This window comes from Bacillus rossius, chromosome 10 (genome assembly GCF_032445375.1).
Source record: "Bacillus rossius redtenbacheri isolate Brsri chromosome 10, Brsri_v3, whole genome shotgun sequence".
In the NCBI taxonomy this organism is placed as follows: domain Eukaryota; kingdom Metazoa; phylum Arthropoda; class Insecta; order Phasmatodea; family Bacillidae; genus Bacillus; species Bacillus rossius.
In genome coordinates, this window is record NC_086337.1 from 38,014,050 (window position 1) to 38,030,946 (window position 16,897).

The 16,897-nt window shown below is 33.8% G+C and overlaps 1 protein-coding gene across 1 annotated transcript; it reads left to right on the top strand.

Annotated features, from left to right (window-relative positions):
- The first annotated feature begins 1,446 nt into the window (after positions 1–1,446).
- LOC134535988 (small ribosomal subunit protein eS27) lies at positions 1,447–16,056 on the top strand. Its single transcript, XM_063375467.1, has 4 exons — positions 1,447–1,509; positions 11,499–11,607; positions 12,212–12,322; positions 15,880–16,056. Exons 1-4 carry the CDS (start codon positions 1,459–1,461, stop codon positions 15,906–15,908), a joined length of 300 nt encoding a protein of 99 aa, XP_063231537.1. The 5' UTR covers positions 1,447–1,458; the 3' UTR covers positions 15,909–16,056.
- Positions 16,057–16,897: the final 841 nt, after the last annotated feature.

Below are 16,897 nucleotides of genomic sequence, written 5' to 3' on the forward strand. Positions count from 1 at the left end.
AACTTTTATACATGTTTGCTATTTAACTTCTTCCAATCTGTGTTATTCTGTTAAGGATAGGACGATAATAGGAAAAGTAGGAAACAAATGGGAGTGTTTCAAGTTTAATGTACCTCGAAAAAGTCAAATCGATGGTTGTTCCAATCGAGTGGAAGAGAGATAGATGCGGCGCAAGCATACAATGAGCGTAACGGGACACAGCATAATGGGACAATGTACGCAACGGGAGACTTTTTGACGTGACAACGTCTAATAAATCGACGAACGCCGGCTGCACGCACTAGAGGACTATTCTAATGATATGTCATGGATCCCGATTGCCTAGCCACAGTATATTTTTTAAATGACAATATAAAACTTTATCCTAAAATAATGGTATGAAAATAAATGTGGGAAAGACGAAAGTGGTCAGGTTTACCAGGAAGAGGAAGATTATCAGGAGGGAATATCGCTGGAGGGGAGACGTGATAAGTGAGGCCGACAGCTATAAATATCTAGGGGTGGTGCTGCAGGGTAACCTGGGGTGGGGGGAGCATGTAGACAAGGTAGTGAAGAAGAGCAGACAGGCCCTGGGCATGCTGGGACGGGTGCTCAGGGGGGGAAGCAGCAGCATACCTGACAAGGCCTATAAAACTATGGTCCGCCCCATGCTGGAGTATGCCGCAGCAGTGTGGGACCCATACACGGCAGTTCTTGAGAGGGAGCTGGAGGGGGTGCAGAGGAGAGCAGCTAGATGGGTGAAGGGCAAGTGGTGGAGAACGGACAGAGAAGGGAAGGGGGAGTGCAGTACCACAGAGATGATGAAAGGAATGAGATGGGAGAGCTTAAAGGATAGAAGACAGAAGGAGATATTGGTCAAGATGTACCAGGTGCTGAGTGGAGTGGGAGGATGGGGAGAGCTGGGGGGAAAAGTCAAAATGGGAATGCCTAGAAGTAGGAAGGAAAATACTAGGAAGGTATTCAAAGAGAGAAGGAGAACAGAAAGGGGAAAAAATGCGATGTTCGTGAGGACAGTAGGGGAATGGAATAGGCTGGAGGAGGAGTGTGTGGCGGCTGGGAGTGTGAACCAGTTCAGAAGGAGAGTGAGGGGGAAGTAGGGAGAATGCTTGCCACCGGGCACTTTGTACCCAATTGCAGCTAATTAAATTAAATTAAATAAATGCTATCTGCAGTATATTTTCTAAATGAAAAGTCTCTTTTATACTACATAAATAGAACCGATTATATTCCATTTATCATCCAGACTTTAAATATATAGGCAACCTTTATGATCTGTAACAATTATTATTTTTGTTGTTCAACCTTATTAATAATTATTAAATCTTTTATTGTGTATTTTTTTGTATGGAATGAAATTATTTTTTGAAGAGTAAAATATAATTAATTTATGGCCGTTTTGCTATTACATTTTTTTTTTTTTAGGAGAGTTTCTGTATTCATATGTTACTTTTGCGTTGAATGTGGGACATATCCTTTTCCGGCAGGTCCTGTGTTGTGGAAACCATGCCTGTATGTGAATGTTATAAGTAATATGTTATATTAGTTTGTTTGTTTGTATGTTTTAACTTTAGAATGTGTAAATGTTTTCTTAAATTTTGTTTCATATGTCTTAAATGCGTGCTAGGAACGTTTGTGTTATATTTTAAATGATGACTGTGAACCTCGCTAGTGCCACATGTTTGCATGTTTCAACCTAGATCAGTTGGGCATGCTTTTGTAATATTTTTTTTCGTTCTTCAATACCTGCAGAATGCCTCTGGTTGTTGGTTTAAACAAATTGTAATCAATACTCGAATAGTTCCAGATTGCTGTAGTTTTTGATTAAACTTATTTTGAAATAATTTATTTTGTGGATTACGGCACGTGAATTGTCATATGTAGCATAATTGTGTTCATGTGGATAGCGTTTAATGAATTTCGTCAGCGCATTTACTTAAGCTTAATTTTATGTTTAAATCATGCATGTATCAACCAAGAGCGTTAAAGCCCGGCCACATTTAACAAACATGATCATAGTGTTACACTTACAGTGAACTTCCAGTAGTTCAGTCTAACTAGCTACAGTTGTAAATGCTATAAGCATTTAAACAAACAATTAATTACTATTAGAGTTTGCTCTTGATCTAACTCTTGCTTAATACATTACTTTTTGCTAAAACTGATATGTTTTATACCAATTATAAGTTCTGAACATTTTGCTATGTAGTAATTTGAGAACTTTATTTAATAGATAAGAGGATGCATGTGTTGACAAGATTGTGCCAAATATTTTCTTTTGTTAATTAAGTTTCCATGATAAGTTAAGGTCCACTAGCTGAAGGAATATAATTAATTGTGCAATATTTGTGCTGTTTAGTCTATTCTATAAATACTTTTTTCTTAATATGTGTCGTATTCTTTTTTTTTTTTTTAAAAAAAAAAAGAAATTAACTGCCAAGCACAGCAGCATTAAGTTTTTGAAGGTAAAATGAAAAACAAAGGATTGGGGTTAAGCATATGTCCTCGGTAACCAAGCAATAATTGCAATAATTACCCATAAAATTAACTTGGAAACCTGAATAATTCAGGGAATTTTTTGCAATAGGGAAATGTAGGAGTTTTTTTAATGATGAGGTTAGTGATAAAAGTTACAGTAGAGAGTGATTTTGATTTTTACTGGTTTCTCATATACGTCCTTTCTTCCCCCTTTCCAACCCGTATCTAAGTGCTACAAAAAGTTTTCTCCCATTCCATTTTGGTTGTAAGTAGAAATGTGAGAGAGAAATGTTAGTTTGGAAAATTTCTGGAAAAATATAATTTATTATTTTCAAGAAAATATTTCTTTGTTTCATTACCAACACAGATTTACCAAATTTAAGATATGTTGATACATGGGTGATTATCACGAAAGTAAGGATTTTGGTACTACAATATTTTTGATTGTTAAACTTCTTAAAAATTTTTGGAAAAAATCAGTGTTCATCTTAAAAGGGTACTTAATTACAATTATCTATTGGTTACATAGTTTGATGTCTGTAAATACTTGAATACCAATTTTGAAATTTGGGAGGCAGGAGAATGACAACTTCTAGGAGAATGACAAACTGAACTTGGTATGATGGTTTAATTTGTAAACATAATTCATGATACAAATACAAAATTTGCACAGTTTTTATATAGGATCTGAGAACACAAACTGAGATGCTCTAGTCCCTGATGGAACTGGGGGCTGAATTTTCTGTAGGATATCATCAATTATGTACACATGAATATCCCTTGGAGAAGGCCATTTCCAAGCTGTTCTTCCTAAATTAGTTGGCTCAATTGCATTGATTGTCACTGTCTTTCCTCCATCATTGTCAGTGCACGTAATTTCTCCTGGGTAGGTTTGACCTTCATATGTGACTGCTACCCATTCCCCAACTGAATACTGTGAGGTTGTATCTGGAAAAAAATACAAACATCTTAGTTTCACATACATCAGTACCTACTGCATTCCGCTCATTATGTCGTTTGACTTCAGCTGTTAGTAATGTAAATTAATTATTTATTAAAATCATATACTTATGAAGTTTTTATTCAATTAAGTTAAGTTGATACCCTTTGCACTTAATTGATTACAGGATATAACTATTTCAATGTAGGATGATGCCAATTTTCAGTTAGGCTACATTAGAATGCTATTTCCTGATGTAATGTCACAATCAGCTATTAAACTGAATGTTGAATAGTACATACAGTAATTAAAAAAGATACCGAAGTTGATAACATGCCCTACCTTGTTTGACCAACATGAGAGACTTTTGTGAGTCACTTGAGAACACAATCCCAAAATGCTTGCAATTTTGATTCAGTGTGCACTGCAAGCAGCAGTTGGTGTGTGTGCTGGGTGTAGAAGTAACTGTCACTTGATGTACTTTCATTGTTCCTTTTACAGTCACAACAAGTTTTCCTCCTTTATATAGAATGTCATCAAACTTGAGAATATTGTTCACAGAGATTTTCCAAAGTTTAATGTTTGGACAATTTTCTTCCAATTTGTCAAATAAGGTAGGGAGATTTGTAATTCAGGATTGCATTTTATCTTTTCTTGTCGCTTTTTTTCAGCATCTCGTTTTTTTTTTTTTTCCAGTTGTTCCTCTCTGCTTTGTTTTTTCCGTGGAGCCATAATCTGCAACACAATGAACATTTTCTATGTAAATTTGTAACTTTGTTGATACTATATTGTCAAATAGGCCCTCATTGCATGCATATGATAAAGTATACTTTAGAAGTTTTATTTACTGCTAGGCAAATGTAGAGAAGAAAAAAAGATTTTGGTCTGAGTGTGTCATTATCCTGGATTTGAGTCATTCTCCTGGTAAAATCAGAACCTTAAAAAGCCAGGAGAATGACTTTCATACCAGGAGAATGACAGCCAGGAGAATGACATCATTGGTTTACTCCATGGCTGAAGTCTTAGAACATTATTTGAGGTTAGATTTCACCTACAATGAATTGCCAATTAAGATATCTACATTTTAAGTTAGAATAAAAACTTTTATTACTTGAACTTAAGATGAAAATGCATACAGGAAAATGACAGTAGAAACAGTCACTTACCTGAATTCAAAACTTTGCTATTCTTCAGAAAACACGCAACAAATCACACATGTTTTCTTGCAATGTCTTTCCCTCCCAAAAGAAAAAAATATTCAGTGTACCAACCACAATACAAAATGTCTCGACATTGAAACCTATTTTCATATTTTCAGGAAACTTCCCTTGTTACAGGAGAATGACCTTGAAATATTGGGACAGAACTACAAATTGAATAATAAATTTCTCTTGGCTTATAAAAATCAGGAGAAAAAAATTAAACTTATTATTGAAGTGTTTATATTAAAGAAAAAAATATATAAATGTGCCAATTTTCAATAAGACTATTAATGACATACCAGTAAGTTGCACTATCTGAGATGTGGGACATACCAGGAGAATGACATATTTAGTATATTTAATTTTTTTTATCCTTAATACATTACATTAATAATATAACTTTAGGATGTCATAACAGTGTGTTATAAAAGGAAAATACACACATTTAATTATATTTACCAACTAATAAGTCTAGCTAGAATTTGTTTGGGACTTTAAAATACTCACTTTCGTGATAATAACCACATGTTATACAATCATTTATTTTCTACAGATTAGTAAATACTTTTTAAGCAATAAATTTTTTATTCCTATTGGTGGAGGGTAGCCTGTGTCCTACTCAACTCAAATGTTAAATGAGCCATTATTTCATAAAGAAAGATTAACTGTTTTATTTATCCTGTATGTATTAAAAAGTTATTAATTTTTTTTTTGTTTCTGTGAAAGTATAACTCGATGGAAAATATTTTGGTTTGGCAGAAAATTTTACCCTAAAACAAACATCTCTGGTTATAGTATATCAGCAATTTGACAACTGCATGACTTCAGTGCTGTCAATTATAATTGTAGTGTGATTAAATAATTAATAGTTGCATATGAATCACGTCTTTGAATCTGAATATTCATTAGTTATTGGCAACTTATCGATGGTGAGAAAATTTTTATTTTCATGCTCTGAAAATTCTTGAGGGTATTTTATCACAAATTTGCTAGCCATCTTAAATTCTGAAGGATAGCTTCTTATCTGGGGGAGGGAGATATAGTTTTTCTTGCATTTCCTAACATGTTTTCATGTTATGTGCTCTCAAAAGGGTAATGTAATATTTAAGTGTTTTACCAGTATTTTCCCATTTTGAGTGGTTAGGTTAGGCTACCTAAGTTATAAATACTGTGATATTGCAACAGTGGTTGGTTGGATTGTGTTAGATACCACTCTAAAAGAGAAGTAAATATCTGAACATATATTTATTCAGTCTCTCTATCTTTTTCAATCAGGGTTGGCTTATTTAAATCACAAAGGTTTAAACCGTGGTTTTAATTGTTTTTTTTTTAATGTATTTTTAAATTGAATATCTTAATAAAATTTGATGAAAGGTTTAATTCCACTCTAATAATAACAAAGTTTACTCATTAATGATTCTTGTGATTTATGAGAATAAATATATACTTATCAAGATCACATCATTTAAAAAATCTAAATAGGTTGTAAATTATACCCAGCTAAATACTACTCTAAAATTAAATATATTATTAGTGTAAAAAAAATTGGTTGTCTGTAAAGTCAGTTTACAGACGATAGTTTGTGACGTCATAACAAAACATTGATGAAATGATTGATCCAGAAGAAAATGAAATACCTATTATATTCGGCCTGAGACTAGGCTGTAATAGGTTTTTGCAACCAAACCATTTAGGCATTAAAAATATTATATTCTTTGAGGAAGAAATTTTTTAAAATTTTTTCTTTATTTTGTATGATAAAATCTACCTCTGCATACTTTTATGAATAAAATTGAATCATTTTTATTGAATTATCACTATTTTGTATGGATACAAAGGAGGAGTGAAATGAAATTTACAATTTTATTAACAAATTTACTTTCATTTGCATTCATTAATTCAAATATATTTATTACTTTTGAAGTGTCGTGCGCGCCGTATTTATTTTTACAAGTACAAAAAAAAATTTAGCTGCCGGGATTTGATCCGCCAACATATTGATTGGTAGTCAGCGTTGCTAACCGCAAAGCCACGAGGCCATATTGGAAATATTTGTTTCAGATGTTATAGACTAATAATATTCCACGCACAATATTTGTTTGAATTTCTTTTAACTAGCATATTCTCTGTTGGACTCAAAATATTTACACGCTCGTGGGCTCATAACTATAATATGGTGTGTGATTTAGTTAATCAAAAATAATAACTCATGTCAAATAATTACCAATGTCAAACTAAAGCGTGAAAAGTATTCCCAGCAATAAATATTTAGTTACACAGCTAAAAAAATACTCATACAACACTGTTTAAATATACTGATTTACACTAGTAATTAAAATAATACGTACTTGTAAGAACGCCATTTCCTTGCGAATGTACTCCCGTGGCGCGGTGCACAACAATAACCTCGAACCCTGGCCGAGTTCTCTGTACCGTCCGCAACATACCAGAGATGCCACGCATGCGTAAACAGGACACATCCGTAGTGGGACAATTTTTCGTGCGTGCAGCCAGCGTTTATCGATTTATTAGACATCACGTCAAAAAGAGGAATTAAATAAATTTATTATTTTAATAAAATCCTATTTTGTAGGAAATCCCTGACTACTGTAAAACTGCATTCTGTGAGAAACACCCATTCTATGGAGAATCCTCCTTTGGGAAAATGTCCTTTCTGTGTTTAAGTTCCAATCAGATATGGAGATATTCTGGATTTCAGTTCTTTGATGTTATAACTTTTCTGGTTCAGCATGAGTGGCAGAAAGTGGGATGTGATATAGCTTTCATTTGAACATGTTGAGAACTAAAATAACATTATAAAAAAAACTGGTATAAACAAAAAAAAAAAGATAATTTTAACCAGGTTTTTTCCAACCCTGTTTTTTAATCATTCTTTAATAGTGCACTGCATTTGAATAAGTGGTTTTCCTGTTGTAACCATTAAGTAGAGGTTAAGTTGGGGTAGCCACGTGTAAAATGTTCTTAGCTTCCCTGTTTTCTTGATATTAGCTGTAACTTTATCTTAACGATTCTTCAAAGATCCTTAGGAATATAGTGAAGCCAGGCTTGTTCAAAAAGACAGCAACTTTGTCATTACGTTATGGCTGGGGCCAAGCAGTTTTTTCTGCCATGAATTGTTTTTTTTTTTTTATTTTGTTTTTTTCAATATTCAGTTGAAATGGACAACAAATTAGGGGCTTTAGAAATGATCCACAACTGTATATTATAATTTTAATGACGTTATCATAAATGGTTGTATGTTGAGAAAAAGCTTTTAACATAGAATTTTTTTGCATAGTTTTAACAGCTGTTTCTAAAGAAGGGAGATTGAAAGATTTTAAAAAAATAAGGAATGGAGTTGTATTTTTTTTTATTCATTTCTGTGCTTATTTCAAAAATAGTTAAACTATGTATTTACAGGCTAACCTCAAAGTGAGCCTAGTAAAAGTTCCATATCATATATCCAAGTTCTTACCTTGTTCCTGATGACATGATCCTTTATACATAGATCCTGTGGTACATGATGCTTTATGTTTTAATTAATATGTCGAAAGATCCTGGACATAACAAAAACTTTTGATAAAACAATGAATTACAATTGTAAGTTAATACGAGAAAACAAATTTACACAAATCTGACCATTTGTTTGTATTGTGATATTTGAGGTTTTGCCTGGCCAGGATCTTTCAGCGTAATGAATTAAAACAGCCAGCATCATGTACCGCAGGATCTATAGGTACATACAGGATCATGCTGTCACAATCAAAGGATAAATGTTACGTGATGTTTCCAGTTGCAGTTCTGGAATTACTATTTTGTATGAAGGTTATGTTTTGCTGGTCTCTGAATAAATTTGGAACTTGCTGGTTTTTATATTGAAAATTTCAAATTGTAAACCAGGGCTGATTCCGAATACATTTGTGAGCGCTTGTTCACCTTTCCGTAAACCCTTCACCACTAATGAATGACTCCTTACGTGATTTGTTTTGATGTGTGAATTCTTAATATCAGATAACCCTATAAAAGTGTCTGTCGTAACTTGCCTAGGATCTGACAGTTCTCAGAAGTGGTACTGATGGTCTAAATATCCTTCTGCCACTGGTGTGTCAACAGTGTGTATAAACAACTTAATGTGGTTGTCAAACAACATGTGATGATTGGGTAACACTAGTACTGCTTTTCAGTCAAATCAGAGAATGCTGAAATGATTATTGTATGCTGACTTGGTGTACTGTAAGTAAAATAAACGTGAACCTTTAAAATGTATTTGATGTTAAATAGACATGTGTTCTCTTAGCATCTTTAGGTGTCACTTAAACAGTTTTTTTTTTTCTTGCTTTCCATATTGACGAGATGTACACACACTTGCTTTTATTCAACCATGTTTGACTAAATAACTCATTAAACAATAGGTCACAAATTGTAGCTGATGCACAGGGTTGAACCATGGAGCTAATATACAGTAATACATCTGGAGAGGACAAGGGAAGGCTAGCAGAGGATGCAAGGTGAAGCCGGGTATCGGCGTTTGTTCCCTGCTTCCTACGCTGGAAGAAAACGAAAACGAGCCAAACTTGCCTCGCGCAGTCGAAAAATCCTCCAAACTAAACTCGCAACAGCTCTGAAACTATCAAAACAATCAAACTGAAAATTTTACTGGAGTATCTATAAACATTTTTCCCCTCACCGCTTTAATATTTTTTTCGAAACATGAATATTTTCATTTTTAAAAATTAAATACCTATTTACTGCCAAAAAATTTTGTGAATACGCAGAGTAAATTACAACATAGAGGAAAAAATTTTGTTTGCAATTATAAGTGGGGGACACCAGCGTATGAAATAAGGAAGAAGCCTCAAATTTTATTTATATACCCCTCTTGACGCATTTAACCCCATACTTTTATTTTTACAGAGAGTTGAAGTGGGAACAATGTTTCAGTGGGTAAAACTACCGACATGTCTTCGGAACGCACTTCTTTTTATTATTATACGTCTCAAAATTTATAATTTCATACACAACGTTTATAAAAACTAATTCTTACTTACCTCATTTAATCTATTACAAATCTCTTGTAATATACGTGTATTAGTAGAAAGAAGTCTTTTCAATAACATGTTCATGTTCCAGTCTACTCAACCAACGTAACATGCAAACCTTAGTTAAACACTGGTAGAGAATTGTTTGGAATAACTGTAATGCTATGCATATACTGACAATGTAAGGAACTTTCAATTTTATTAATTGTTTGCATTAGACTTAATAATTTTAAAAAATCATAGAATATGCCTTTATAGACTGAAAACCTTTCACGTAGTTTCAAGTCGCGTACATAAAAGTTTGTAAATATATATAATTACCAAAAAATTGTTGAATATATCTAACATTTGATACATGTTACAAAACACATATAATAACAAGCCTATATAGGATATAAAAAGACAGACGCCAAATTTTAGCATTTTGTATTTCTTTTCTCTGTGTGAATAAAATAACAGTTCTTAACGTAGTTGCTAATACTGTACTATATTTCTAAAAAAAAAAAAAAATACGAAAACCCCTGACATTGTCACCATAACAATGATAAATTTGCAAAATAATTAAGGCACGTCTTTTAATGCAACGAAGCATACTCTTAAGAGAAATGTTTTAAACTTATGTTGGGATGTAACTAATATCTTAAAAGCATTGTGAAACCATTACTTTGAGGGAAACCTTAATATACCAAACACCATACCACCCTTTAATCGAGTTCGATTTTCGCTTCTTAAGACCCATTTGTCTTCAAAATGCACTGTAGGCCTATACAATGCATGGTTCGGAGACGCAGTCCAATTTTTCCTCTTTGTTGCTTTTTCCAGAGCTGTCGTCGATCGTCACGTTTTGGAAATCTATGAAAAAAGTAAAGAATTGTTCTTACAACTGAAACAACTTCTCTTTGTTAATTAGTTTTCTTAGGTTTGTCGAAAAGTTCGAAGATTAGTTACTTCTGTTTTAAACATTTGCCACTTTTTTCTGATGCTTAAAAAGTTTTGGGAATTAATTTAGTTAACAAATGAAAAAAAAATCGTTATCTGTGAAGCAACGCCATCCGGCTTGGAATTCCATCGATTTGTACAGCCATATGCGCTACAGAAAATCACCATCGTAGCCGCACAACTGCGCCTCCACCTCAAGGACAAGTGGGCTGGGGCTGTGTTTCCAGTAGAAATACGCTCTCTTCCTCTTTCTTTTCATCCCTTCTTTGCAACTGGCTGGCTTCCCTCTCGCCCTACACATGTCCACTCCAGATCTTCTTACATGCTCCTTGGGTTGAACAGGGTTGAATGATTTGGCACTGCTTGCATTCTGGAGGTAATTGATTCTAATCTTGATCCTGCCATCTTAAGTTTTTTTTAAATTCTTTAATTCATTTGCAAGAATAATTGTGTTTTATCACAGTTAATATTCAATTTATGTTAATTTTTCGTGGATTGTGTTGGTATACTTACTTTATAGGCCTTGTCAACAAGAATTCAGGAATAATACTTTTTTTCTCTAGATACAATCATTATAGTTTAGGGAAATTCTTAAAAATGTACTTTTGTAAATTTAAAAATTTTTAAGTTTAAAGTTAAGGTTTCTGAAGTAGGGATCTACGGTTGTAAATGTAATGTTCATAAGTTGAATTCTTAAATTCTCCCAAGGGAGATACGCAATGAAATTAAAAATTATGGATATATGCGATTGCAGATGTTTGTATGTCGTAGATAAAATCATACTGGTCAGTCTATGGTTTTTTCTATTTTTCTCTCAGTAGAAACTTTGTTAGGAAGCCATTTCCAGCTGGTTATTTTTCGTAATGGAGTGGCACAATTGCAGATTCTTTTTGTTGTGTGCAGCTCGCAAAAGATTTGTTGCATCCGTCACCGGCGGAGGAGAAGAGGAAACACAAGCTGAAGCGGCTCGTGCAGCATCCAAACTCCTACTTCATGGATGTCAAATGTCCAGGTGAGGCATGTCTGAAGACAGTAACTGTAACATGTTACCTACTTTAAGGGCTGCACCAAAAAACATTAAAAAAAGAGCAAATTGTTTTTTTTTTTTTTTTTCAGCAAATGTTCCTTGATTGTCCTACAAAACTTAATTTAGTATTATAAATTTAACTATTTCACAGTGTTTTAAATGTAGCTAACCAAACCAACCATTTATACATTAACTACCAGAAAGGATAATTAGAAAATTTTGAAAGTACAGTATACTCCAGATTATTTGGGTGTGGGTTATCCAGTTTACGAATTAACCGTGCCATATTTCTCTTTCATAAAACACAAAAGCAAAAAAAACTTGTGTGTGTTGCATATATTCAAATTTTTTTGTGTCCATTATTGAGGTTTCGTATAACATACAGTATAACCAGCAATGAATGGCTTCTGACCTAAAAAAAAATCTTAAATATATAATGGCAAGTAGATTTACATATTAGGATAATGCCTTAAATAAATAAGAACTCAAAAGCTGTCTAATTATGTGGTGAAGCCTCATATTTGGTTCTACAGATAAGTTCAAGCCCTTTTAAGTAGTTGTGTAACTGTGTATTTTTGTGTTTGTCCAGGTTGTTACAAGATCACGACAGTATTCAGCCACGCGCAGAGTGTGGTGGTGTGTGCTGGTTGCTCGACGATCTTGTGCCAGCCAACGGGAGGCCGAGCGCGTCTAACAGAAGGTTGGTCGGCGTACCTTAACATCTTCCACTTACAGTTGCCAAAAGAGTACAGCAGTGCGAGTAATACCAAGAAAGTACAGTAGGTGCAAGGGTGTGCAAGAACCATTTCACTGAAAATTAGAATGGAAGTTGATCATTCAAATTTAATGAAATATTAAGAAAAATCCTTAGATATAACTTTGTGTGCTTCAGTAAGGTGTCTTAATCAGCACATCATTCTTACCACGCACTGAATTAAAACAATTCGGTAAACATTTATCAAGTTTGCGTACTGCGTCTGCTTATAATTAAAAACATGAATTTGTAAAAGTAAAACATTACTTAAGTAATACAGTCACTGGTTCTTGTATATACAGTTAAATCTCTGTACAGTAAACTTGAAGGGACTGATTTTGGGTGTGTTTGTTACTGTTACAATGGGGTTTCTTTATAACGATGTGAATTCAAAACTAACAAGTGATAAATGTACTACAGAAATAAGTAGCTGCATAGTTAATAGAATTGAATTCAGGATCCTGAGGTTGGTTTGCAGAGTCAGGTAAGTAAAATCCAAGCAAAAACTTTGCAGACTAATCAAATGGTGGAATAAATACTTTACTTTTCCTCAATTCAAGACTGTGCAAGCGGCCTAAATCTTTTGCCTAGGTCGACCTTTTTGCCACTCTGATCAACAGCATACACAGTTTCCAGTTTCATGTTAAGAGATATTTATTGCTTTCTGTTTTTTTTATATCCATTATCTGAAAATGAAAAATACATAGCTGAGTTGAGTCTCATAAATTATTGCACATGATTTGCCCAACCATGGCCTAATTTGTAAATAAGCAAAATTAATTCACCAAAATAATAAAACCACATTAGATAACATTTATTTTACAATTTGGAAACAACTCTTAAACTCCTTTGAATTTTAGGTAAGTAGCATTTCCACATGATCTAAATTGCTTATCAGTATTCATTACAGTGATCGTGCATTTTCACAGGACATAGATGTAAATTTGTGTAAATGGGAAAAGTGAGAAATTTTCTAGGCTATGTTCAAAACATCAAATAATTTGACTTTATTTTGGTTAGCTAATACAGCAAAACCCCTTATTTGCACTTTTCATGGGGACAAAGTAAAAAAGTGGGTAAGTGTAAATAAAGGGAAAAGTAAGAAATACGTTAAAGTTAGTTAAAATACAGTCACATCCTGCAGCGTTCATAACAAATACTGGCTACATTACACGTACGCATTGCACAACAGTAAAAAATTTAAAAAAAAAAGGCAGCAAATTGGAAATTTACCGTCAATAGCGCGCCATGCGCGGAGAAAGGTCATTGTACTCTATCAGCTGTTGTTACGGCGCGGCGTAGCCGCCGGCTGGCTCTCTCTGTTCTCTGAGCTGCGCATGCGCAGTATAACTCACTCAACGCTCCGCCCAGACTCGTGACCTTCCATCAGCAGCCAGCCAATAGATGCAGCTTAGCGAATAAAAATATAAGCTCCACCTTGCGTGTACCAGTTTTGTCCGGTTCTAATACTAGTTTATTGGTATACGCACCAGTTTTCTCGCTGCCGTGACATGTTCAAGTTTACGTTCATCTTGATGTCTTGATACCAAAAATTAATTATTTACGATCTTCAGAAATAAATGGTTAGTTTAAAAAATATGCGTCAACTGTACAATATTTCTGAAATTATAAAATACGTATAAAACCGTTACCATGACTCCGCTCATTTTATCTTGTGAAGTTTATGTCTCGTACCAGTATTTCGGCTAAGTTGTGACATAAATGTAGTATTACAGTGAAACCTCTATTTAACAAATCTCAAGGGACCAAAATTTGCTGTGTTTGTTGTAAAGGGGTTTGTTAAATGGAGGTTTCGCACGATATATTTCTAGTCATCATAAAGCTTCACATAAATGGCTAGAACTGTCTTTCTGACTGTTTAATACGATATGAGGAATTAAACATGAAAAAGTACATAGAATACACTTGTTTAATGGCCAACCATTTGATGCTTGGAAATTATAAATTCCCTTCCCCAGTGCTTCCTGGCGTGCCTTTTCTTGTAAAATCGGCCTAGAGACGTTGATGTTAGATGCCCTACCCTCCATTAGCCAGTCTAAAAGTATCTTGTCCAAATCATCATTTTTACATACTTTCACACGTTTTCGATTTGTTCCTACCAGAGAAGCGTTGTTTTTGATCTGTTCCCGGTTGGATAATATGGTCGAAAGTGTAGATGCCGGGATGTCGAAACATTTAGTTATATCACTTTTTTTTCCATCTTCAACAGCATTTAAAATTTCTAATTTAATTTTAACGTCAATCTGTCACCACTTTTTAGGATTAGAATTCATTTTACATTAGTACCGTGTTGATTTCCGTAACTACGTGTGGAATTAAATAAACAACAGTGAAAACTGAAAAAACGGAAATTTTACTCCACCATAGATAAAAATATTTGCGTGTGCGCATCTTTAACCATAGAAACACAAAATATACTAGTTCGTCTTGCCAGAGCGATGGTACGAGAGGTTTCCGCCACTAGCGCTAAATGTACCCGCCATTTTGAACAGTGTGGCATGTATACACTATGTGTGTTATCCATGATTCTTTATTTATTGTCTTCCGCGATGGTGCAAATTATTTTATGGTTATACGCACATATTTTTTTAGCAGTAAATGCAAAAAAATTAGTGGATGTCTTGTAGGAGATGTTTATTTTTGTGTGTTGTTCAAAAGCGGCAGTTCGTTGTAAAGGGAATTTCACTATTTCGGAACAAATAAAATTCTGTATTTAGAGGTTAAAACAGCATTGATCTTATGGCGGTTCGGCGGGACCAAAATTTTATTTCGTTGCATGGGGTTTTTCGTTAAATAGAATATTCGTTAATGGAGGTTTTACTGTACAACTTACAAGCAGCCTCGTAAAATCGTAATATTCCCGACATTCCCGGTACGTTTATACATTCGTGAATTTACATTTTTCCCTAGTACATTTTAGATTGTCTCCTGCTATAATTACTCTGACTTTTACACGCCTAGGCTTAAATTATTATATGTTTAGAAATAAAAGCAACTTTTCATGTTATAAAATATGTATATTAGGCGATTTAAAATGTTCATTGCCGACTATAAACGTTACGTTTTCCTCAATGTTTTTAGGCCTACTATGGTTGTTACGTGACGTAAATAGCGGGATGGATTCGATTTTTGAGATGTAATTCGCGTGAAAGTATTGTATTGGACTAAATGTACTGATTAGTACTAGCGTATGTTCAAAATAATGAGGATTTGAAGTATAAAATTTCAGATTCATACAAAATGTTTTAAGTACCTGTTTAGTACCTGTAATTATTAAGCACTAAAGCTGAGTTTTCTTAGTTATGTTGTACTGAGATGTCATTACAGATACTACAGTTTTGAAGTGTTACATATCTATATAGGCATCAAATTTTTTTTAGTTCTTTTTCTCACTATACATAATTTGTAAAATGTACATAAGTTATAAATGTTCTTAGTATTTGGTTGATTCGGTCTTTTAAATTCTTGTCTTTTTTTTATAGGTTGTTCGTTCAGGAGAAAACAACATTGAAGACTTGTACTGATAAACTAAAAAAAAAATCCTTTGATGCAGTCTGTTATAACAGCATGCATGTGTAATATTTTTTATGTGTAATGTTGTGGGTGCAGAGAATATGTATTCAACATGTTTCATAATTAAATAAAGGCTTCTCAAAGGATGTGTTTTTATTTCATTATAACTTCTGAAATTAAAAGTGGAGATTGCATTATAATCGTTAATTGTATTTTGCCATTGGGAACAGCTTGGTTTAAAAACTACAGACAACCTGAAAACTGCTTACTTCAGTCTGGGGCTTCCTGAACCTCTGCACAGGCGTGACAGATGAGAGGATAACACTTGGAATGCAGGATAAAGGAGAGGTGTAAATGCAGTTTGTCTCCTTGTCACAAGGTTCTTTCTGCTTTTCTTCACCTTGGCTCTCTCCCATATCAACCTTATACAACCACATCCTTTGCTTTCCGAACAGCCACAGCTTTTTAGCTATTTATTAACATGAACAACATAACCTATATCTGGGTGGGCAAAGCTTCGAAAGTTTGAATTCGAGTCGAACACTTGTTATATGAGAATTCGTACTCTGAAAAATGAAATTATTCTAAGTTCGAAAAATAGAAGGAAAAAACCATTTCAAGAGTTTTTAAGTTAATCTTTTACTATACAGACATTGCCTAAAAGTTAAAGAATGCCTACGATGCTATGATCAATAACATCAACTTGGAGTTAACTTAGCATAATGAGAACACAAACATGCTTAGCCTAAGCCATAATACAAATATGTTCGTTATACTTTGTTCAACTTACATTGGCTTAGAGTAAAATAATTGTCAGTATCGTATTTTTCTGAGAAAATGGCAAATAGCAACTCCCAATAAATTATAATCGTGTTTGGAAACGTGCCAGATTCATTCCAGACTTCGCTATTAGTCTTGATCTCCCCCCACTAAATTGCGACAATAATGATTTAACGTGATACAATATCACCAACGGACTTATAAAAC